Source organism: Schistosoma mansoni, chromosome 5 (genome assembly GCF_000237925.1).
Source record: "Schistosoma mansoni strain Puerto Rico chromosome 5, complete genome".
NCBI classification, from domain to species: Eukaryota; Metazoa; Platyhelminthes; class Trematoda; order Strigeidida; family Schistosomatidae; genus Schistosoma; species Schistosoma mansoni.
In genome coordinates, this window is record NC_031499.1 from 277,754 (window position 1) to 301,167 (window position 23,414).

The window sequence follows — 23,414 nt, forward strand, 5'->3', positions numbered from 1 at the left end:
AAACCATTTAGCTCAGAGAACAAAACTTCATCAAAGTCATCCACCTGAGCTACAGATCTTCCCCACCACTACTAGGTAGTGGATACTAAACCATGGTATGTGACGACACATCTTAGAAATACAATAGGCTAGCTTGAAGAGATTATACATACACCAGTCAACAGATTTCCATAACTAAATTTTATTTACCTACGTGGAAGTGTACCTTAGAGATTCAGACATCACCACTCTTTCTTTAATGTCATGGAGAAATATTATTTATTCTACCGAAGTTGAACAACTAGGCAGTATGATTTTTCATTACATGGTCGTTGGAACCCACAGACTAACACACAGGCTTCCACATGACTGTTAAGCAGCAATCATTATTATCGTTACTACATTTAGCTAGGAAGAGTGGATCGCGTGTCAACTGTTGATCGATGTCATCACATAACACTAAAAATCAAAACCGACCGCACTATCCTATTGTCTGTTTTGTTCTGTTTCAAATAGTAAGCTAAAAGGTGTGTCATAAAACATGTGAGATGACTACGGGTAATCAACCACTGTTGAAGATTACTAAGTAATGCTAGTATAACCCACTTAACCAGTACTGACTTGCGAAATCCACTTTCTGGTACATCTTAAGATATAAGGGCTAGTAATTTTACCGAACATGTATAGGTGGAGCTGATTTTAAATCTACTACCCAACTTCGAGCATCATGGCCCTAACAGTTGCTCTTGGTAATGATATATTTTTCCTAAAAAATACCTTAATTTTCACAATTTTTTTGATTTATATTCATTATATTTTTCAATTACATAATCTCAGTTGGTAAAGTATTCACCAATCACTTACAAGATATCTATATTCATAAATCTTGTTTAATTTGTTAATTTTTTTCACTTTTGTAGATTCGAAGTCTTTATAATATTAACCTTGAAAATACAACAGTTATTTTCGATGAAGCTCATAATATTGTAAGTTATGTAATGAATTTACATACCTATTTTAGTTATTTAAATAAAAGTTACCTTCACTGCCTTGTTATTCACATGTTGTACTCATTTCTACCAACTAAACATAATAATCTTTACCTATACGTAATTCAGTCTTGTTTGCTTTATTCAGAAATTAATTAACTTATCAGTTCCATTATGTAGTGAATTAGGACACAATTGTGGACAATCCAATGAATTCAACGGATATAGAAGCAGCATCTACAGTCCTTCCTATAGGTGTCACTACACCAACGATCGAGGAAACCAGGGTGGGCATCAGGCAAATCAACATTTAGATAGCAGTAGGACCTCATCAGCATACCAAAGAAATGAGATCTGAGCAAATGTGAGCGGTCTACGCTTCTCTATGAGTTCTAACAGGCGTATGAAAGATTTGTGTTTGCCAACTAGCCAACAAGGAGATAACCGTCTGCAGCCGAAGGACAAGTTTACTGCGCATCAGTTTGCTCTGTTTTACTTTATAGGAATGAAAAATGCGTATTAAGAATGTAGAATATTCGCAGGTTACTAGTATTCGATGATGGGCGTCTTTGAAGGATTGCTTGTGTTTTTTGGGACTACCGAGTAAGTAAGTAACGTCTGGTTTAGGGATAGGATACTATGTAAGGATGACAAACGGACTGATGGGGCAGTAAATCTTGATCAAGTGAGGTGGTTAGCACATGTGTTACATATGCACAATCACTGCTCACCAAGGCAGGCGATGTCTAATGTAGGAGTAGGTTGAAATAAAGCTAAAGTCGGTCAAACCAATACATGGCATCAGTCCATGAAGTTATTGACTTTTGGTATTTAGGAAACATGTCGCTACTTGCTACCCTGCAGTTTTGTGATGGTCATCAGATTAGTTGTAAATTATTATATTAAAATATAGTATTGGTTAATGCACATTTTGGTCGCTGTTCTGGTTTGTAATTGAATGTTCACGAGATGTTTTCCTATATCACTCCAATGAATAATTGGCTATATGGTGAGATGGAATTCGTTTTTACCAATAATTTATCATACAGTGTTTAGAATATTATAGTTGATAGCGATCTTGCTTAAACACTTATTATATTTTCAGGAGTTTTTATTTACCTCGTTTAATTACCGAAACTAATGTAATATAACAATAAAAATTCCTCTCGCTTTGTTCTTGTTGTTGGATAGGAGCAAGTATGTGAAGATGCTTCATCGGTGACATTAAGTTCTGCCTTATTAGCGTCAGCTATTGAACATGTCAAATGTGTGTGCGAAGTTGTACTCGATCATACTAAGGAGCAACAAGAAATAGAACTTTCAGACAGTAACTGCAACGTGAATCAAAATAGTGAACAAAAACTCTCAGTTATAATGAATAGAAAAGGATTGTTTGATATGACGCATCCTGAAGGAAATGCAAGTATGTTACGTTTATTGAAAGATGATATTTCACTTATCATTACTTCGTCTTTTTAGTTGAAGCTTTGAGCATCGAGAAAATGATCACATTAAAAGGTTAGTAATATGAATTGTATAACTAATCTATTTTAAATTATCCACATATATTGTAGGACAGTTGATTGAATTAGAAAGATTAATTGATGAATTAAATGTTCCTCCTGAAGGTCTTACCAAAGATGGCAGGTAAGTTTTCCAATGTTATAATTGGTTTTCTCGAAATTCGTTAGTCAGACTTGAAGTGAGAATTTTGTAAATAGTCATCTAAACTGTCTATTGTTATCGTTCGATATGTATAAATTAGAGCTAGTAACTACTTGGTCATTGATTACCCTATTTTTTTTTATTATCAGAAGGGGTTTTTCAGAGATTTAGTATTTTCATAGTTGGAAGCATGAGTCAATTGAAGCTAGACCACCATCGAAAACCTGGAAGCACTGGACAGCCGTTTCGTCCTACTATGGGACTCATCAGCAGTGCGCATCCACGATTCCACACTCGCGAGACTCGAACCCCGGACCTACCAGTCTCGAGTCAGTGCCCTTAACCGTTGGATGCCGGCCGGCTCAATGGTCTATCGGTTAAGGGCACTGGCTCGAGACTGGTAGGTCCTGGGTTCGAATCTCGCAAGTGTGGGATCGTGGATGCGCACTGCTGAGGAGTTCCATAGTATTTTTTTTGTTTTACGATGGTTGAATTATATACTATAGGATCTAGAAAATTAATTACCTCTTAAATCATTATATTTAAAGCAGATTTTTTACATTTTGAATAATAAGAATATAATCACTGCTTTATTGGTTGATAAAATTTCATATGATTACTAAGTCCTATGGTATATAAAACTCTGTACGTAAGCAAATTAGTTGATAAAAGTATCATTGAATATGCAGTTGAAGGATGAATGCTCAAAGTCGTATCTTTCATCGTTTGAAATCCATCGAACTCATTAAGGGCAGAGTAATATTATTTTCAGATTGTTTCTGGGAAAACTTACTTTTTCTTTTAATAAAACCAGATTGTGTAGTTCAATTCTTTAAAATAATTATTACTTATGATATTCCATATATGAAGCTAACAAGAATCTATATATAAACTGTACACTCGTTTATTTTATAAGCTTCTACAACTGTGTATTTATTTGACCGGGAATGTCCTTCCCATTCTGCATTTTATCAATGTAACTTCTCAATCAAATGTAATCATTTACACAATAAACCATTGAAACGAAAAAAGATAATGCAAAATAATACTTGTTTAACTGACTGTCAAAGTTTTCAAAAGTGATTACTGAATAGATATTGACTTGTAATGAAAAATACCGTGAAAAGTCATCATTGTAATAGGATTTAGTCATTTGTTAATCTGTTCACATTACTATTGTTTATTTAAAATTAACAATCCGGGTGTTCTTTAAAAATTTTTATTTGTTTAGTTTCATCTTTGATCTTCTTAGTCGAGCTGGAATTAATCACTGGACCAATAATACCATACAAACTGTAATCGATGAAATTATGTCATTCACTAATTCAACACATAGTAATTGTTATTATATGCATTATTGCTTATTTAATTTTTTTTTGTTAAATGTCTTTTAAAGATTTTTGTATTCCAAAAGAGAAGATCAGACCAATATAAAAATCTGTTTATAACAATTATTCAGTTCAATTTGTCATATACTCACTAGTGACTGACTTCAAGAGATATTTCCTTGAGTTCTAGTGGGAAGCAGTGGCCAGTGGAGTTCTACCAAGTCTATTGTAGAGATATCAACTCACTGAAGACAATTGGTGAACGGTCACTCAAAATCGTGGATTGGTTGAAGTTAGACATTAACACCGTTGAATGCTGGCTCAGTGGTCTATCGTTTAAGGGCTCCGGCTCGAGACTAGTAGGTCCTGAGTTCGAATCTCGCGGGTGCAGGATCGTGGATGCGCACTGCTGAGGAGTCCCATAATAGGACGAAACGGCCGTCCAGTGTTTCCATGTTTTCCATGGTGGTCTAGCTTCAATTGACCCATGATTTCAACTATGAAAAAAACTTAATTGTTTTTACTCATATAATGTTAGCAGTATGTGTGCGTCAACGGAATAAAAGCAAAATTGACTAGGAAAAAAAATTGTTAGTAACCATTTATAACTGCTGAATGGGATCAATTATTTTGTTATTCCTAATAGGCGATAAAACTAATCATTTATTGAAACTAAATATTTCATCTTTCACTGTTTATATCAACGTCTTAATTTTGTTTTTTTGTCGATTGTCTTTTAACAATCTAGATTAATATGCTTATTATTCATCAATGTTTATCTCTCTGTTCTTGTTTATAACTTTGTTTCTATGCAATCGCAATATGGGGTTATTTAAATTAGACTACTACTTTTACAACTCTGATCCATGCACAATGTAAACCATGTAATTTATACCTAGAGAATATCATATACACAGTCAACTATGACAGTTATATTGTAATAATTAGCAAGAAGCAGTGATTCTACAGTCATAGTGAACAGCAGTATCTACATTTTTGTGGAGTCACGAAGTTACAAATACCGTTATTAGTTTTCAAATGTTTACGGAAATTAATTTTGTGGCTAAATTTACTAGACATTAAATAATGAAAATGACTAACTGCTGAACAATGTGAAGTTTAAAATGTTTTATAGTTTTTTTTCTCAAGGCACAAACTGTGGAATGGTATAACGCAAAACCAAAGTCAAAATAACATACGGTTAATGATACTTAAGTTAAGAGTGTCAGAAACGCTTTGAACTCTATGTAGCTTTGGTTTTGATATCGATTTTGAATTTACTTCTCTTTCAATCATTAACTATGCCAACCAACAGGTTTTTATTCCTCCCTAACTACTTACGTCAGAGAAGCCAGATAATACCATTGGTTCTCACACGATGTATTATGACTTATAATGGATCACATAAATCTGTTAGCTAAGCGCTCTGAATTGTAGACGTAAACAGACAATTCATGTCTGCATTGTAACGCACAATCGTCGAATACACAGTCTACGACTTTCTGATATTGTTGTCATTGTCTTTTTCTAACTTCTTTGAGATTCTTTTGACGTTCAGTTTCAGCTACTTGAGATGTCGAAGGAAACAATGCCTATGTGTAAGTAGGCCATACGGATTCGTACATTTTATTTGCTGCTGTTCATCTTAACTCATATCAAACACCTACATCTAAACATAAAATCACTCATACATTAGAGTTATAAAATCTAAGAAACGATTACACTGTATTATGCGTATTTATTTCACTCTTTTATCCTTAGATGTCAAAATACGCAAAACCAAAGGTTTACACGAAGTCAGTGAGTTTCTTAAGGTAAGATTCTTTTCTAAAAAAATGTTAATTGTATCATCCTGCTCAATTTTTCTTATAGTTTTGTTTCTAAAATTACCTCTCAAGAGGGCGGCATTTTGGAGTACTTAGTTTAGACAATATAGAATAAATTAAATGTCTCAATCGTTTTCCAAGATTATTATTTTGAGACAATCATATTAGTAGAACACAATTTTAGGATTGATTTTATTCAATGAAGTATTCGCAGGAAATTATTGAAAATGTATAATGTTCAATCAACGTTTCCATGTTTAACTTGGCAACAATCGCATTCTAGTTCATTCATTCTCAAGTTATCATATAAATTCTTGTGAATACATATTCCTTTCGTCAGTTTATTGTCTAAACCCAATCAAGACTTAAAATGTGTTGTAAAATGACTTTTCTTTATCCTTTTCCAGTCAATAGCTAAGAGAAGTAAAAGTTAAGATGTTGCCTATTTTCTTCTTTTTTGTGTTTTTCTTTTTTTACTGAATATATACAACCATATACATTATGTTGTATTGCAAACTAGATCGTATTTTCACTTCGTTTTGTCACATACATACACATCGTATATCATTGTATGTAAGACACTGTCAATGAACATGTTTCCATACCTATTTATTTGTGTAATGCTTAACTAACCGTTTAGCTGTACGAAACATAATAATGTCACAGCTCTCTACAGTCTACAGTAGGACTTCATTCTCGGACCTTAAATTGTCGCTTATAGTCTTACTGTTCTCCAACTGACCTGTCTAGCACGAAAGGAACCTAAAAGAACATGTGCTCTAGCCAGTATAACCCAATCGGTTGGCTATCCTAGTCTAACCTATCCACCACGTCAAGGTATATAATTATAGATTTGCTATTAAATAATTGTTCTTGTAAATAATGAGTTATTTAGTTAAACTTCAATTAATATGGTTACTTTAGATTGTGTATCAAGTGCTAAGTATTTTTTTTATAACGGATGCATTTTATGAACGTATGACCATTTGAAAGTATGAATACTTTATAGACTTGATTTATTTTTTGAATCATCGTAAACAAGAAGACAGCTACAAATGAATACGGTATTCGTCTATACTTACAATAATTTTAGCAGTATTACTATGTCCTTTGTTCTATAAAAACTATATATATATATATATATATATATATTTTGTAGACTGTGTTCGGGTATCTCCCAGGTGAAGCAAATGTTACTTTCAATTTTAAGACAAATTTCAAACTACAACATAATGATTCAATCTCGTGTTATCGTTTACATATTAAAGATGATATATTATCAGCTAACAATTGTAATAAGTATGGAAAAAATGCTTGGGATACTCAGCCTAATACTACTGTTGGTACAACAAATCGTACAATTAGTTATTGGTGTTTCAGTCCTGGACGGTGAGTAGTTTTCTAATTTGATTAAATGTTGTCGTAAAAATGCATATTCTTCAGATGATCATATTTCAAGTGGAAAAGATAAGTATTCAATTTCTCACAACTCAGCAGCATTGATACAATTGTAAATGATAATACAATCGCAACTCTACGGATCATTGTAGAACAATCAATTGAATGGAATTCATCACTCTACATTAACTTTATTGACTATGAGAAGGCATTTGATAGCGTGGACAGGACAACACTATGGAGGCTTCTTCGACACTACAGCGTACCTGAGAAGATAGTCAATATCATATGGAATTCCTATGATGGATCAAACTGCAAAATCGTTCATGGAGGACAACTGGCCGACTAATTCGAGGTAAAGACCGGTGTCAGGCAAGGTTGCTTACTCTCACCCTTTCTTTTTCTCCTGGTGATCGACTGGATCATGATGACATCAACATCTGGAGGGAAGCACGGGATAAAATGGGCAGCTAGGATGCAGCTGAACGGTTTAGACTTCGCGGATGATCTGGCTCTTTTATCACACACGTAACAACAAATGCAGGAGAAGAAGACCAGTGTAGCAGCAGCCCCAGCAGCAATAGGTCTCAATAAAAACAAAGGGAAAAGCAAGATTCTCCGATACACTACAGCGTGCACCAATCGAAATACACTTGACGGAGAAGCTTTGGAGGATGTGGAAACCTTTACATATCTGGGCAGCATCATCGATGAACACGGTGGATCTGATGAAGATGTGATGGCGAGGATCGGCAAAGCAATAGCAGCATATTTACAACTAGAGAACATCTGAAACTCAAAACACCTGTCAACCAACACGAAGGTCAAAACTTTCAATACAAATGTCAAGACAGTTCTACTGCATGTGGCAGAAACTTGGAGAATTACAAAAGCCATCATCCAGAAGATACAGGTGTTTATTAACAGCTGTCTACGCAAAATATTACGGATGCGTTGGCGAGACACTATCAGCAACAACCTACTGTGGGAGAGAACAAACCCGATTTCAGTGGAGCAAGAAATCAGGAAGAAGCGCTGGAAGTGTATAGGACACACAAGACTAGTCCTCATATAGAATCCTGAAGGCTAAAGGAAAAGAGGAAGACCAAAGAACATATTACGGCGAGAAATGGAGGCAGACATGAGAAGAATGAACAAAAACTGGATAGAACTAGAAAGGAATGTCCAGGACAGAGTGGGTTGGAGAATGATTGGCCGCCGTTTATATGACCCATTGGGGGGGGGGGGTAACAGGCATAATGCTTGCCAAATGAATACCTACTACACATAAGTTTGTACTAACAAATTTTTCTAATTTGTGTAGGATATGTAGATAGCATTTTTCTGTCGAACAAGAATGCTTATGGAATGCATACTGTGGAAAAGTTTTGTAAATGTTTGCCATTAATGTCAAACGTTTTAAATGAAACTTGCTGTTTGACTAGTGGTTGGAAGAGATGACTTATTTGTTACATATTATGTTATTTCTTTTCACAGATCTAAAAGCTGTCTGATCACTAAGTGAATGTAAGTACAGAAACATAACTAAATCTATATGTCACTTATGAAGCTAGTGAGATGTGGATGTATATCCATTATTAAGTATTTATGCATTACGACTTGCTCTAATCTACTCTACGCATATTATAAATGGTGATAGATTTACTTAGTGTTAGAACTTAATCTTTGACTCCCTGAGAATATTAGAGGAGATTTAGTAGATCAACGCATCCAAGTAATGAGACCGTTCTCTTTGTACTAATACTTTCAATCATTGAGATAAATATACGCACACAATGTTTGTTAGAGAGAAGGCGGGTCCTCCTCACTCTTGGCCGTACCAGGGCATATAGGGGCATTATGCCAACTCTGACAATGTGTTTATATATTTACTGCAGAATAGTGATCAAGTTCATTCTGTGTGTTGGTTATGTTGAGCTTGTTACATTTGTTTTCCTTACACACATTTTATATTCACAAATTCTTCTATTTAGTGCTATACAACAATTGATTCAACAAAATGTACGTTGTATCATCTTAACTAGTGGTACACTTTATCCAGTTGAACCAATAGAAGCTGAGTTAAATTTGTAAGTTAATCATGTATACTGAACTAACATCAAACTGCAAAATGAATACATATATCTGTTATATATATATTTATATTTGATTGCATATTTTGTAATGAAATTCCTTCCACTATTGTCATAGCATAAATATCTATTCTAAATTTATAAGATCTATTTAATATTTAACAACATTAAATTCTTAATTATATTTTTACAATAATTGAATTGGTTGGTCGAAATTGACTTGTCACTTTACTTAATTTAATAGTACAACACTTGTCACTCAAGCAAGTATGTAGATAAACTACAGAGCTATTTAAATCGACTTTCAAACCTATGACTTACCCATTTCTTATAATTAAGTTCTACATTCACCAGACATATTTACACTAAGAAACAAAAACCTCAGTAGTCCTATGTGTTTATTCATGAAAAAAGGTTGTTTCAAACTTGTAATAATCCATGTTTTCTCATTTAATCATTTGTTCCCATAGTTTATTGAGAAGAACGAAGACACGTACATTGTTTATGATATCAATTCTGAGAAATATGTTTAGCAATATCATAATTAAGCACACAAATAAAATACCGAATTCAGTTGAAGACAATTGAATTTTTAAATGCAATCCGAACACTGTACTATCATTGTAAATACAATTAAAATATCAAACATCTTCCCACCAGAAACTTCTCTGAATGCTTAAAATAAGAATACAAATGAGTGTTCAGTCAAATTGATCAATCTGACAGATTTAATCCAAAAACAACATAGTTTTCCTAAATTGGCTATAAACTGTATCTGATTTATCTACAAAAGGCTCAAAAAAATTGTTTTAAAAGAATCTACAATTAAAATATGGAATATAAAGCTTAAACGTAATCTCATAAGCATAAAGGAATATCCAGTAGATAAAAGCAACAGTGTTAATTTATGATTAAATAAATTTGTATATGAAACATGAGTCTACACGAAGTGGTTAAGCTTAACTGACCAGTAAACGAGTTAGTCTGACATGTTTATTTATGTTATGATTTTCAGTTTTATTAATAAATTCAAAATAATCATAGTTTTATTCATTTAGGAAATTTCCTATAACACTCCGTAATCCTCATGTTATTAATCCAGACCAATTGAATTTATCAATTATACCACGTGGACCCGATGGAGAGAAATTAAATGCCACCTACTCTGTACGAGAAACATCTGCTTATCGAAATTCATTAGGCCTACTATTAAGTACGTCATTTATTATTAACTAACGCTTTGTATTTTTCAAAAAAAACGATTACAGTGTATCACTGATAGGGCCCCTAAATTCCGTGATTTGGCTGAGGGCGGGAAGAGCCAGTTCTCCATTGCCAGGAAAGTCCCACTCACTGCCTTCTCGCAGTGGTAGTGTCCTTCACGAAATTAAGAAGACGAAGATCGAATATTTGGCTTTTGAACCGAGTTGTTTGATACAGAACATCCACCTAAGGAAGTTGGGAAACTCTGATTGCAAACCAATGGTACACATGGGTTCCAGTATCCTTATGAATGAATTTATTGTTGATCACCAGCTACCATGGGACTGCATCTCTTAATGTCGCTCCACTGCCTTGCGGAATAAACCTCTAGGTAAAAGGCTCTGGGACCGGCCTCCTGAAACATGCACTTTCGGTCTAGGCATCTGGGAACTATCACGTCACTCACACAAGTTAAATGATAATAACTACTGTAAAAATTACTTTTCCTTGAACTCTCATTCAGATAAATCATATTCGTAATCACTTGATAACATTCGTTTCCGTTTTTTCATCTTAAGTCATGTATCTACTCCTTTTTATTCTCATTTTGCGTATTTTATTTTACATAGTGTGTTTTGCCGTGATCATTATATTCACAAAATCAATCCACACCCTCAAGTTGTATTGCTGAAATGAACTAATAGATTTCCACAAAGGTTCTATTACAAGGGCACTGAATTTACTATGAGCCTGGTGAAAGTATGCATGATGAGTTATGTTTAGCCAAAAAATTGACTTGTACGTCACAATGTAAATGAAATACTTTAAAAATTCTACGAAGTGCCATATGAAGGAAGTTGAAAAATAATCTCATTGGAAACCAAGTTAGATTTGATGGTGTAAGATGTCACCTCTCTGTCGCCTATACTATGGACGAATATTTTTTAAGTTTCATAAAAACGAAGCGTGATTTAGGGTGATTTTAAGCACTCGAGAGCATTATGATTAAGCTCGGAAAAGAACTACACATGGTCGATTGGACTTGACATTTTTGTGAGGTTTTAATGCGTTAGCTTCGTTTTTTCAGACCTTACTGCCAGCTATAAAGATCAACTAGTCAACTTAGGGTATTCTGCTTTTAGGACCTTCCTTTCTTACCCCCTTTGTACGTTGTGGTCAAGCAATATCACTGAACATACTGCTTGTCTAAATAAATCACTGCTGCCATCACACGGTACAGTTAGCAGTACAATTTCGGTCTCTAGCCTTAGATTTGATACTCCTAGTTTTGAATCCCTCTAACCGATCTGTCAGTAATCGTAGAACCTAATTGAATAAGTTTCCCAGCCAATATGGATCGATTCGGTCATCACGATAGGTAAGGTCGACCACCATGTTCATGAATGTATACAACATTTGCAAATGATTATAACGAAAGTTTTTGTTTGATTTTTCATTTTCTCAACTTATCAATATCAAAAGCAATGAAAAACAGATCATTTCTCAACTTGGCAATGTTTACGGTTGTTCGTTTTTAAGAAATAATGTACCATAAAACATTATTGTTATTTATCAGTGTATAGTTATTTTTACACTTGGTTGAAATTAACTGAAATTGTTTGCTGTAATTTTCATTTATTTTTATTTTTTTGAATGAAAAATTCTCTGGATTTTCGCTACATCATCCTCCTCCTCATCATCATCATAATCATCAAATGACACAAATTTTGTAAATGATCTCCAGTTCAATTAGCTGATGTTGTACCTGCTGGCCTCTTAATATTTTTTCCATCATATTCGTTTATGTCACAGTGTATCGAATATTGGAAGGTAGTTTGTTTTTTGTTTGTTTCTGGAAGGAATATATATGTGTTTGAGAAATAAGATTATATTTGATTCATGGATTACAATGTTGAATGTTTCAATCAAAATACAATTTCAATTATAATCTTCCTAATTGTTTTAAATAATTAAAATGATATAAATGTTGTTATTATTTCTATGCTGATTTATTTATTTTATGTAAATCAGTCATTTCTTACCTTTTGACTTTTAGAAGCGTTCATTTAAGTTGATGAAAGAAAAGGTGGAAACTTAACACTCAGTATTTCTTTCGTTTTTTTTATGGATAGGAGAAGAAGAAAGTCATTGAACTAAATTTTCCTATTTTAGTAGGCACCTTCATTACATAATCAACCCCGACTATTACTGCTAACTTGATATGGTAGTCAGGCTCTACTGTTGTGATGAACCAATCGGGCTATACTTACTGGAACAATCGTTCTTCAAGGTCCAACCATGCCAGGCAGGTTGGTTGAAGGACGGTAAGATAAGAAGCAGCAACTCAAGGTCCGAAAGCGGAGTCATGTTGCTGACTGTATAGAGTTGTGTTTCCCTCAGACAACCCGCATAACAGCGTTGCTGCCTTCCCACTAAAAAGGTGGGGTCAGAAAGATCGAGCGGTACTGGGTTCGGGTATTATTATATTCAAACTATTTGAATTTGTATTCCAGTTGAAGTGATTATGAACTCAATGGATTGTCTTGTCTTGTATTTGGAATTTATAACATGAACATGTTTGATTACCAATGTTACATCTTTATTACATTTCATATTTTATGTTTCTTTATCTTTTAAATAGGATGGTGATGTTTATGAAAAGCTATCAAGATCTAAACATATTTTTATTGAACCACGTGAAAAAAATCAGTTCAACAAGGTAATTATAGTAATGCATAAGTTTAATATATACTTTGTTCAACCCCTTGAACAAAAGCAAGTTTAATAACATTTTATTATTCAACAATTTAAGCTGTACTGTTAGTCATAATATTTACTTATCCCTATACAACTGAGCTTAGTAACCAGTTACATTTATTGTATATTTTTATTTGTTTTCAATATAATCAATCTTTAGTATCTTGGTTGATAATACTTATTTAGTTTTCATTTATTGTACTGCTTCTATATGAATGTTACAACATATGCGGAAACGTTTATACTGAAGTATTTTATTATTATGGTATCATTGCCAAGTTTTGATTTGATCATTTTGAATAAATTGAACATTGGGTAGATTGTTATAAATAAATTAATTAATATATTTGTAATATCCCAATAAGTAGAAAAATTAGATTTTCCGACGTTTCGTCATTCAATGTAAGCCACTTCTTCAGAGTTAATAAATAATCGAATTAAAATTTTAATTGATTTAAAAAATTGGTGATTATGTCACACGCCTACGAACAAATTCCTCCAATTTGTTGGTGCATTTTTAGTCTGATTGTTTTTCAGTTCTTATGTAATTCATGTAATATGATTTACACTTTACTACATTTGACATTTCTAATATGTCGAAGTGGTACTCTTCCCAGTTAAACATAATTTTTCCTGAATTCTTTGAATCTTGATTAGTTCAAAAATGTCGTATTTCCTGTGTTATTGAATTTTCAAAAAGTAGTTGTTATCCAGTACTCATCCACTGGTTTTATACTGTGATTTGATTTAAAATAATGATGATTCTGTTTGAATAATTTGAGTGAAATTTAAAATATTTCTGCCTCTGTCATAATTAGATATTTAATGAATATCGAAAAACTGCCTGTATTGAAAATTCTGTCGGTGCAATTCTTTTCGCTGTAATGCGTGGTCGTGTAAGTGAAGGGTTAGATTTAGCAGATAATGCTGGTCGAGGTGTATTCATACTTGGTATACCTTATGCACCAATTCATGATCCTAGAGTATCTTTAAAAATGGCTTATTTAGATGAACAATTTGTTAAATTAAAGTCTAATTCAACACATGATCAACTGCAAAAAACTTTAATTGATAAATATCCAACTGGTCGTCAATGGTATAATTTACAAGCATGGCGTGCAATTAATCAAGCTGTTGGAAGGTAAATAAAAAACACTATCAATTTTCTTAAATATTTTGAGACAATGTGATTCTACTAGTAGTATAGTTGGAGCATTTATTTATTTTTACAGAAATAAGTAAGTTGACAATACTAATCTCTTGCAGTTCAGAATTATTCCTTAAGTTGACTGAAGTACATATTAAAAGACTTACACATGATTCTCTTCAATCAGTAAGAATCACTAATAAGCTCAGTGTATTAAAAATGGTAAGATCCTCTTCCGATAACTACAGAAAGAGGTATCAGCTGGACTAGCATATTTAATAAAACCCTGTTTTTAGTCACTATAATGTACTATGAGATACTAGACACGTCTAAGGTTCTGTCGTTGATGTATCGATCAGATTATTGTCTGCTTAAGGGGATTGAATCATAGACATCCAGTTTTAGCATTACTCATATTACACTTAATTATGTTAAGTTAGACATTATGCGATATTGCTTATAACTAAAATAACATATGTAAGATGTATATCAGTGCGTGAATTTACGCAAAGATTGCTCAACACATTGTTCTCTTGCCTGCATATGCCTTGGTATGGCGAAGGGTGAGTAGTCAGCCCTCCCCTTCGAAATGCCCTCACATGGTCACGTGCATACAACCACTGCCAGTGATGTACTACTCACTGCCTTCTGGCGGCGCGGTTGTTGTTTGCGAAATTGAGAAGAAGAAAAGCAAATGTCCGGCGCTTTAGCCGTGTTGGTGGACGCGGAAAGTGCACGTATAGAAGTTGCAAATCCCTCATTCCAAAGCAATGATGCATATGGGCTCTAGGATCCTGAGGGAACAAAGGGTGTATGAACCAATTATTGCTCACCGGTTACCATAGGACTGCATCTCCTGACGGTTGTTTTTATACTGCTCATATTCCTTTTAAACAATGTTGTTTTCTAGAAAATATCACTTTAACTTTTCATGATGAATAGTTTACAGATTTCAATCTATTTTTTTCCATTTTAATCTGTTGAAAATAGAGTAATTCGTCATTACAAAGATTATGGTATTATTTATTTATGTGACGAACGTTTTGCATCAAATAATGCGCAATTGAACTTAGCTGGTTGGATGCAAACAAAATGCAAAGTATACAATAATGTGGAATTAGTTGTAAAAGATACCGATGAATTCTTTCGTAATATGCGCAATAAAGTAAGTTTCTTTCGATTGTTGTTCATTGCTAAAAATGATTTTCATTTAATTTATTCACTTCAGTCCTGAGGTTTTTAATTCCTACAAATTCATAATTTTCAACTTGTTTCCTCAATTTTGTTTCGAACGATATCGGTTGAAAACGTTCAGTTTTGCTTAATCAAGGTGTAATTGTAAGTTCTTCAAAACAACACATGGTTACCATTCTATAAGTAATAAACTAGTTTCGAACTTTGGATTTATATAGCAATGGTAGATATTATGTAATACGTCACCCAACCTACCGGAAAGATGTAAATGCATCTACAATTTTAAGATTAAATCTATTATTGGAGTAGCACTAATACTGAACTAGACCTATATCTACATTAGTGAGACTGACTGAAGAAACGCAGCCTGTCATTGATTTACATATTCACTCTAACTTTATCAATATATTCCTACTTATATTAGCCCATTTTTCTATTAGTCTGTTGATTAATGTGAACGTATATTATCGTAGTGTAATACTGTTTAGTACTCAGCTTACTTGCACAATCGATACAAATAACTATTAAACTATGTCTGTGTTTTATTTATGGTTTATTAACAAGCTTTAGTAGCACTTACATGCTTCCGTGAGAAAAAAAACTTGTTAAAACATCAAGCACTAGCATATATGGCTTTAATCGACGTAAATATACATAGGCTAGTAATTACTATAAGCAAGGACTGGGTAGTTATCTGGGTCTCTTTCGTTTTCTTGTTTCTTCGCTTGACAATTTACATTATTTTAAATCATGGACTATCGTATAATATCTTTTCCTTCGACCACTGCCTGTCTAAGTTTCAATTTTCGAGTTTCATTACCAATCAACAAGGACATGACTTCAGAAACTTGGGGTGAGTTTTTAGCTATAAACTTTCTGCGATCCTAGTTTACTTACGCCTGTTACAACTCATAGAGAAGCGTAGACCGCTCACCAGCATTCTCCATCCAACTCTGACCCGGGAAATCCTTTTCGGTTGTTTCATGTCTGCTTCCGATTCCCGATGCATTGTGTTCCTCGGTCTTCCCCTTCTCCGTTTCCTTTCAGGATTCCAAGTTAGTGCCTGCTTCGTGATTCAGTTTGATGAGTTTCACAATGTGTGTGACCTATCCACTTCCAACGTCTTTTCTTAATTTCCTCTTCAGATGGAAGCTTGTTTGTTCTCTCCCATAGTAGGCTGTTGCTGATGGAATCCGGCCAACGGACATTGAGTATCTTACGTAGACAATTGTTTATAAGCCCGTAAATGCCCTGGTATGGCCAAGAGTGGGGAGAGTTAGCTCTCACCCTCGAAGTGCTCGCACATGGCCACGTGCATACAACCACTGACTGGGAAGCCATACTCACTGCCTTTCGCGGCGGGGCTGTTGTTCACGAAATCGAGAGGACGAAAAGCAGATGTCCGGCGTGAATGTTTCCACCTCTTCCAGAGTTTCTCCGTCAAGTGTGATTGAGTTGGTGTTCTCTGTGTTCTGTTTGATGATGTTGCCTTTTCCACTGTGCATGTTGAGGCCTACTGATGCAGACAGAGGCTGCTGCTACAGTGTTTTTCTTGGCCTGCATTTGTTGATGTGTATGTGATAGAAGTGTCAGGTCATCTGCGAAGTCCAGATCGTCTAGTTGCATCCAAGCAGTCCATTTTATTCCGTGCTCATTTTCCTCTTCTATCAGTAAGAATCATACTCCAAATCCCTGAGACATACTACTTATATCTGTCCGTATGAATAGAACGCACCACATTCATCCCTCCCTTAATAAGGCTTTCACAGTCGTTCCGGTCGTCGTACCACTGCCTTCTTTGTCGATGCTAATGACTCACCCTCCTGCCAACATTGCAACCAACTTTAAAGTTGACCGGCATTTATGCGCTTTTGCCTGTCTTCTTCCTAAATCGTATAGACCGCTCTGCACCTCTCCGTGGCGACGTATGGTTCTTCCCACTCCATGATCAGCTTCCCTGATCCTGTCCTCACTCCTGTGGTGTATTTCTGTTCCCCCACTTAAAAATGCTTCCAGTTCTTTCTCTCTTTCTGTTGTTCCTTCTTTGTGTCCGATATTTGTTTCTCTTTCACGTTTGTGATTGCCTGCCTCCGCTCTGTTCTTAGTCTTGTTATAGTCCACCTTTATTACTGCAGTCAGATCTTAATATGCATTTTACTGATATATTTTATCAGGATTATGTAAAAGTATCATTGTGTTTATTTTTGTATATATGTGGTTTCTTTTGTTTACAGTATCCATCTACCGATCGACCGCTTGAAAGCACTTCAATTGTTAATAATACGTTAACTGCGACAAGTTCCCTGCGGTCAGTAAATCGAACAAAACCGTCTTTAGAAAAATCTAACGTGATATCAAATCTCCCTTCAGCTTTTGAAGTAATTCATTCAACACTTAGTAATTATAATACTATACATCATTTTATGCTTATTATAATTATTTTGAATAGAATTTTCCTGATACACTCATTGTTGAATGAGTAGTTCAAAACTATGAAGAGCTTATTGATTACTGATTTATAGCTTTGGTCCTCTGGGCTACTTGTACCTGAGATCTAATGTATTATCAATAAAAAGTTATCAAGGTACACGGTTTTAGGTTGCGTTGCTTTTGATCTATAAAATATACATAGATAATCCACATAACTATTAAAAAAATAGTGCAACCATTTATTTGTTTGAAATATATATATATATATATATATATATATATATGCCCTGGTACGGTCGATAGTGGGGAAAGTTCGCTCTCCTTCTCGAAATGCTCTCACATGGTCACGCGTATATAGCCTTTGCCAGGGAAGTCCTACTCACTGCCTTATCGTGGCATTACTGTTGTTTACCAAATTGAGAGGACGGAAAGCGAATGCCCGGCGCTCTAACCGGGTTGGTGGACACGGGAAGTTCACCTAGGGTAGTTGGAAACCGTGATTCCAAACCAATGGTGCACATGGGCTCCAGTATCCTGGCGTACGAATCAATTGTTGGTCACCGGCTACCATGAAACTGCATCTCCTCAAGATGCTCCACTGCTTTGAGGATCAGATCTTTCGGTCAAAGGCTCCGGGTATGGTCCCTTAAGAAAACCACGTGCTTCAGTTTAAGCACCCGGGCAGTATCACAGCCCCCACAAATCAAATGAGATTAGTGTGGCGCATATATATCTGGTGCCTCCTTATACCAATATTTGTGTTTTAGTAATAAAATAATAATAATAACTGGTATAAACGGGCTCCAAAGTAAATATGCGGCACATAAATAAGAAAATGTGATTGTTAAGAAGTAGAGAAAGAAAAGGCAGTATATCAAAAAAAGTTTGGAAAATTTAAAAATAAATGAAGAAGAATATTCATAACTTACACCTGATTGATATCAGTTAAACAACCACTAAAAATCACTAGGATATCTCCTCCCGATCGTCGCTGCTACTTTGATTTGGGCTTTCTTATCGTGATGAACCAATCGTGCTATACTGGGTGAAACAATCTTTCCTCTAGTTCCTACCATGCCATGCAGGTCGGTTGAAAAGCGATGAGCAGCAACCCAAGGTCTGAAGGCGAAGTCATACTGCTTACTGTACAAAGGTGAGACGGCAGTAAGGTGATTCCTTCAGACAACCAGCATAACAGCGATGCTACCTTCCCACAAGAAAGGGTGGTGTTATAAATGTCGATTCTAAAAATGCACATTTCGCCTTATCCCCACGGATTACCGTCCTTAAAGGTAAGGTCCCAACAAGTACGGAGGTACCACGAAAATTACTCACAAAATGATCGTGTGTGACCGACCTCAAGCAGTTGTCCCTTGGGCCCTATGGTCACGCTCTCAGGTCACTAAGACCACTTATAGTCCGACTTCTTTTTCAGGTTCCTCTAGAAGAACCCTTCTGAGGGTTGGGCAACCGGAAAGTGAAAACCGCTGTTATACCTCTAACAGCACTCAAGATCACAAGACGTCCTATAATAATGAATGGAGATAATTGATAATAAGACAGTTCAATCTAAAATAAGAGCATGGGTAACTTTTGTTAAGATAGTTCCTCTTACTTTTATAAAGAATGTTCAAGGAAACTGTAGCAGGACTGAGATCGGCTTCTATTCTGAACTGTCGCACGACGTTTCAAACCATTTATTTGCACTCTTTCGAGGACCCCAATCAAAAAAGTCTAGATTAGCTAACAGATACCTGTCATGTACGCTTTTCATTCATACCATAATGCTTTGTTATAATCTGAGTGCTCCACTTTTTTCACTGTCCCACCTCAATAATGACATTTGTAACACCTTTCCAAACCACGGAATTTCATGTTTCAAGAAAGTGACACCCTTTGTGTTTTAGTCACTGCACCTAAACACACATTCCCGAAGTATGAGGATTCTGTAACGTTTGGTGAATTTTTACGGTATGATCAATATGTCCACGACCAAAATGAGTCAGTTTTTCATAGGTTTTGGATAATCCGTGAAGTATGACGGCAGCTAATAGTTTGGAGGCAGTCGGAGTAGGCGTATCCCCCTTCCATAGAATTTCGCGTAAATGAAATATATAGGTTTTTATGAAAATCGGAAAGATTTCTTCATTCCAAGATGTTACAACACACCTCCCCGAACATTTTTCAACATCGGGTTTTGTTCCCTGACTGTTATTCTTCTAGCATCTTCAGAATAAGCTGTGTGTAAGTCGTCTAGGTCTGGTGACTTTTAGAGCTTCATGAATTAAAGTTCATTGAGTTGCTCTACCTCGTTAGGTGCGTAAGTCGTTTCTATCCAGGGAGGGCAAAACAGTCTAATCGATCTCACTGATGCGGCAGATCAACTAAACTGCTCTGCAAAGAACTCTACTTATTGTTCATGGCGTTGTGAGAAGTTATTGATCGGGGTCCCGTCAGCTTCAGAGATTGATTCACTAACACCTGATTTCTTGCTGCGAAATGGCTAGCATCAGTTTGAACAGCTTCTCCCATTTACCAAATACAGCTTTTGTTTCTAAACAGTCAGTACGCTTCGAGCATCACGTTTCTCAATCATTACACAGACTTTGGATAATTCTCTTACGTTCGAATCTATGTTTATCATCACACTCGAGGATCCTTCGCGTTGACATATTTACCTATAGAAACCTAATGTACATAACCTGGTCGTTTTACAAAGTCGCGAGAGATGTGATATATCATTTTCATGGCAGCGGGAAAAAGCATTCCATACTGATCTATGAAGTTCAGTGATCTTTTTTTTGCAACAGAGGCTGCAACCAATTCGTGCACATGAACTCTTTGGAGATGACTAGACGTCTGTTGGTCACTAAAATCCAGGATAGACTTAACGCAAAACAAAATATGGTCGAAATCCAAATAGATGCTCTAAAATAAATATAGCAAAGGTAGGTTGCTATGTGACCAACCTGAGTATAGTCCTGAGTTGCAATGCAAAAACCACAGATAGCACATCGGAGATGATTGAAAGTTAATGCTGACCAAAAATGAGCTATGGTCTAAGCAGATTTGCAGGTAGAATTTGACTGTCGACCGTCGAGTCTCCATTTCTTACCCAAATGTCTCGCATGTGATTAAAATCCCGACAGACACATCCAGTTTCTTTTCACGTTGACAAAACTCTCTAGTCTGATGGCACCATAAATGGTTGTTATTTGGCATCTAGTCGATTAGTGCTGCCTCTACTTTCTTGCCTATTACAACGCCCATGTCTGTCTAACTGGATTAGGTTGCCACAGAGTTCCCGATTAAACGCGCATGAAACTAGCTTTACGACTCAACAGACGGAGAACGAATCTTAAGTATCTCACTTTTCTTATATACAGGTCTTGTATATAAAACAAATGTTGTTGTCATATACTTGCGATCATTTAGACGGAATAGAACTTTCGTCATAAACGAACTGATGTGTAAGTTGAGAAAGAAAAGAATTCTTAAAATGGAAATGAAGAGGAATAGATAAGTAACGCAATTTCAAATGAAGCTGAACGTAACCAGGTTATTTTGAATATATTTTGCCAGAATTCAAAGTATATATATATATATTTAAAACACTGTTGGTTACTTATTTCCCTTCTCTTTCTAACCCTTTAAATTAAGCTGAATATATTCAGTCCAAAGGTGAATGATTCAGTTACTCTCATAACAAGTTATCATTCAGATCGCTCACCGGGTCCATCAAAACTTCATGAATGTAATATTGATTACAAAAAAGATTTGTGTTTGTCATCAGCATCCATTTTTGATACGGTGTACATTGAATCAGAGAATATAGATCAGGTAAGTTATTTTAAAACGAATGTATAGATTTCAGTCTTAGAATTTATGTTGATAGTTTCATTATTATCGGTTGTAATGAAATTTTCCAGCATATTGACAGTTTTATTGAGCTTAGTTGTTGTACTGGCTGATTTGATTTCTAGTCGAAACTTCGTTGATATTTCATTTGTTGTTCTACCGAGTACTTTAAAAACAAAACATTTTCGCGTCTGAACCATATGTTCTTAGGTTTGGTCGGTTTTCACAAGATAGGTATTATTTATAGTCTGTTAAATGGAGCTGTTCCGGGTTGTTGAATCTCAGAGCCATTACTGTTCACAAAGGGAAAGTAACGACTCCAACTCGACAACAAAAAAATGAACATTCGTAAGTTTATTATTTCATATTGTTGTCTAAATATGGTTTATCGTTTGAAAGATTTCGAAGATAGATAAAATGTTTCATATAAGCGTATTGTAACATCTCAGCATGTCAATTCATTCGATATTTATTCTTTACCATGTCAATCTGTGGCATCTTTCAACGTGGATTTATAAAATTATAAATCCTGAGTCATTGGCCATTGTCACTAAGCAGTGATTAATTTTAGCGAGGTTTATGTGAAATCTTAAACAAAAATCGTACTTAGCAACTATAATTTATATGACGATATGTTCGAAGTTATAGTAGAGTTCACGTTTCCTTTCCTTTTTCTGATCCTGCGTTAACGTTATGTTTTTGTGTCGTATTCACGAACTGTTTGTTAAAACGTATTCACTATCGAAACTTTCTTAATGGTTTTTAATTTATGTTTTTAGAATAAATATATATCAGATTGTAATTCATACTCTAGTGATATACTAGAACAGAAGTTGTTACAACGAAAACCATGTAAACGAATAAAACTTATGGAACAGAAAAACAATTGTTTGAAATTATCAGAAAATGTTTCGTCTACAACAACTATAGTAGATAATGATAGTTCTTTATCATCTAAATATATGACATTGTTAAAATCTGTTCTTAAATCGGATAGAACCGATGAATCTGTTTATGCAAGTCGTCTTAATGATTTTAAACAAGTTATGCAAGAATATAGAAAATCTATATCAAAAAATCGTAATTCATTGAACAGTCATTCTAATCAACTGATAGAAGTACTATTCACTCAATTATCTAGAATATTTATACCATTAGAAGTACCTGGACTTTTACAAGGTAAGATATCCTATACATGAATAGATATCATGTAGTCTATCTCGGACACCATAATAGTCAGTTTCTCTAAGCTCGTGTGGTGCCAAAAGTACTTAAGATCAGTTTTCTGTTGAACATTATAATCCATTATGAATGGAAAATATTTATCATCCTTCTTGTTTTGAATAAATTACTTCATTAAATCTATTGATCATTCGTCTTTCTATTCCCTCAACTAATTTCAGAACATTAAATCTGTTTTAAAATATTCAATATTTTAAAAGCCATTACATTCAGTCAGTCAAACGCAATAAACAGTCTGGTACATATGTACATCAGTTCAAGGTGATATACACCATTAGCTAAGCGAGATTAAATTGTCAGGCCAA

The 23,414-nt window shown here is 34.8% G+C and overlaps 1 protein-coding gene across 1 annotated transcript in view; it reads left to right on the top strand.

Annotated features, from left to right (window-relative positions):
* Smp_136280 (putative regulator of telomere elongation helicase 1 rtel1) overlaps positions 1 to 23,414 on the top strand; it is a gene marked incomplete at its 3' end in the record, with an annotated part of 40,413 nt that overhangs the window by 12,923 nt on the left and 4,076 nt on the right. The window contains exons 6-20 of the mRNA XM_018797540.1: positions 900 to 965; positions 2,160 to 2,391; positions 2,448 to 2,486; positions 2,543 to 2,615; positions 5,658 to 5,775; positions 6,947 to 7,176; positions 9,180 to 9,275; positions 10,337 to 10,491; positions 12,226 to 12,311; positions 13,123 to 13,200; positions 14,057 to 14,379; positions 15,376 to 15,550; positions 17,814 to 17,957; positions 21,670 to 21,849; positions 22,647 to 23,046. Coding sequence (XP_018652572.1) covers positions 900 to 965; positions 2,160 to 2,391; positions 2,448 to 2,486; positions 2,543 to 2,615; positions 5,658 to 5,775; positions 6,947 to 7,176; positions 9,180 to 9,275; positions 10,337 to 10,491; positions 12,226 to 12,311; positions 13,123 to 13,200; positions 14,057 to 14,379; positions 15,376 to 15,550; positions 17,814 to 17,957; positions 21,670 to 21,849; positions 22,647 to 23,046 — 2,395 coding nt within the window. The remainder of the gene's footprint in view (positions 1 to 899; positions 966 to 2,159; positions 2,392 to 2,447; positions 2,487 to 2,542; positions 2,616 to 5,657; positions 5,776 to 6,946; positions 7,177 to 9,179; positions 9,276 to 10,336; positions 10,492 to 12,225; positions 12,312 to 13,122; positions 13,201 to 14,056; positions 14,380 to 15,375; positions 15,551 to 17,813; positions 17,958 to 21,669; positions 21,850 to 22,646; positions 23,047 to 23,414) is intronic.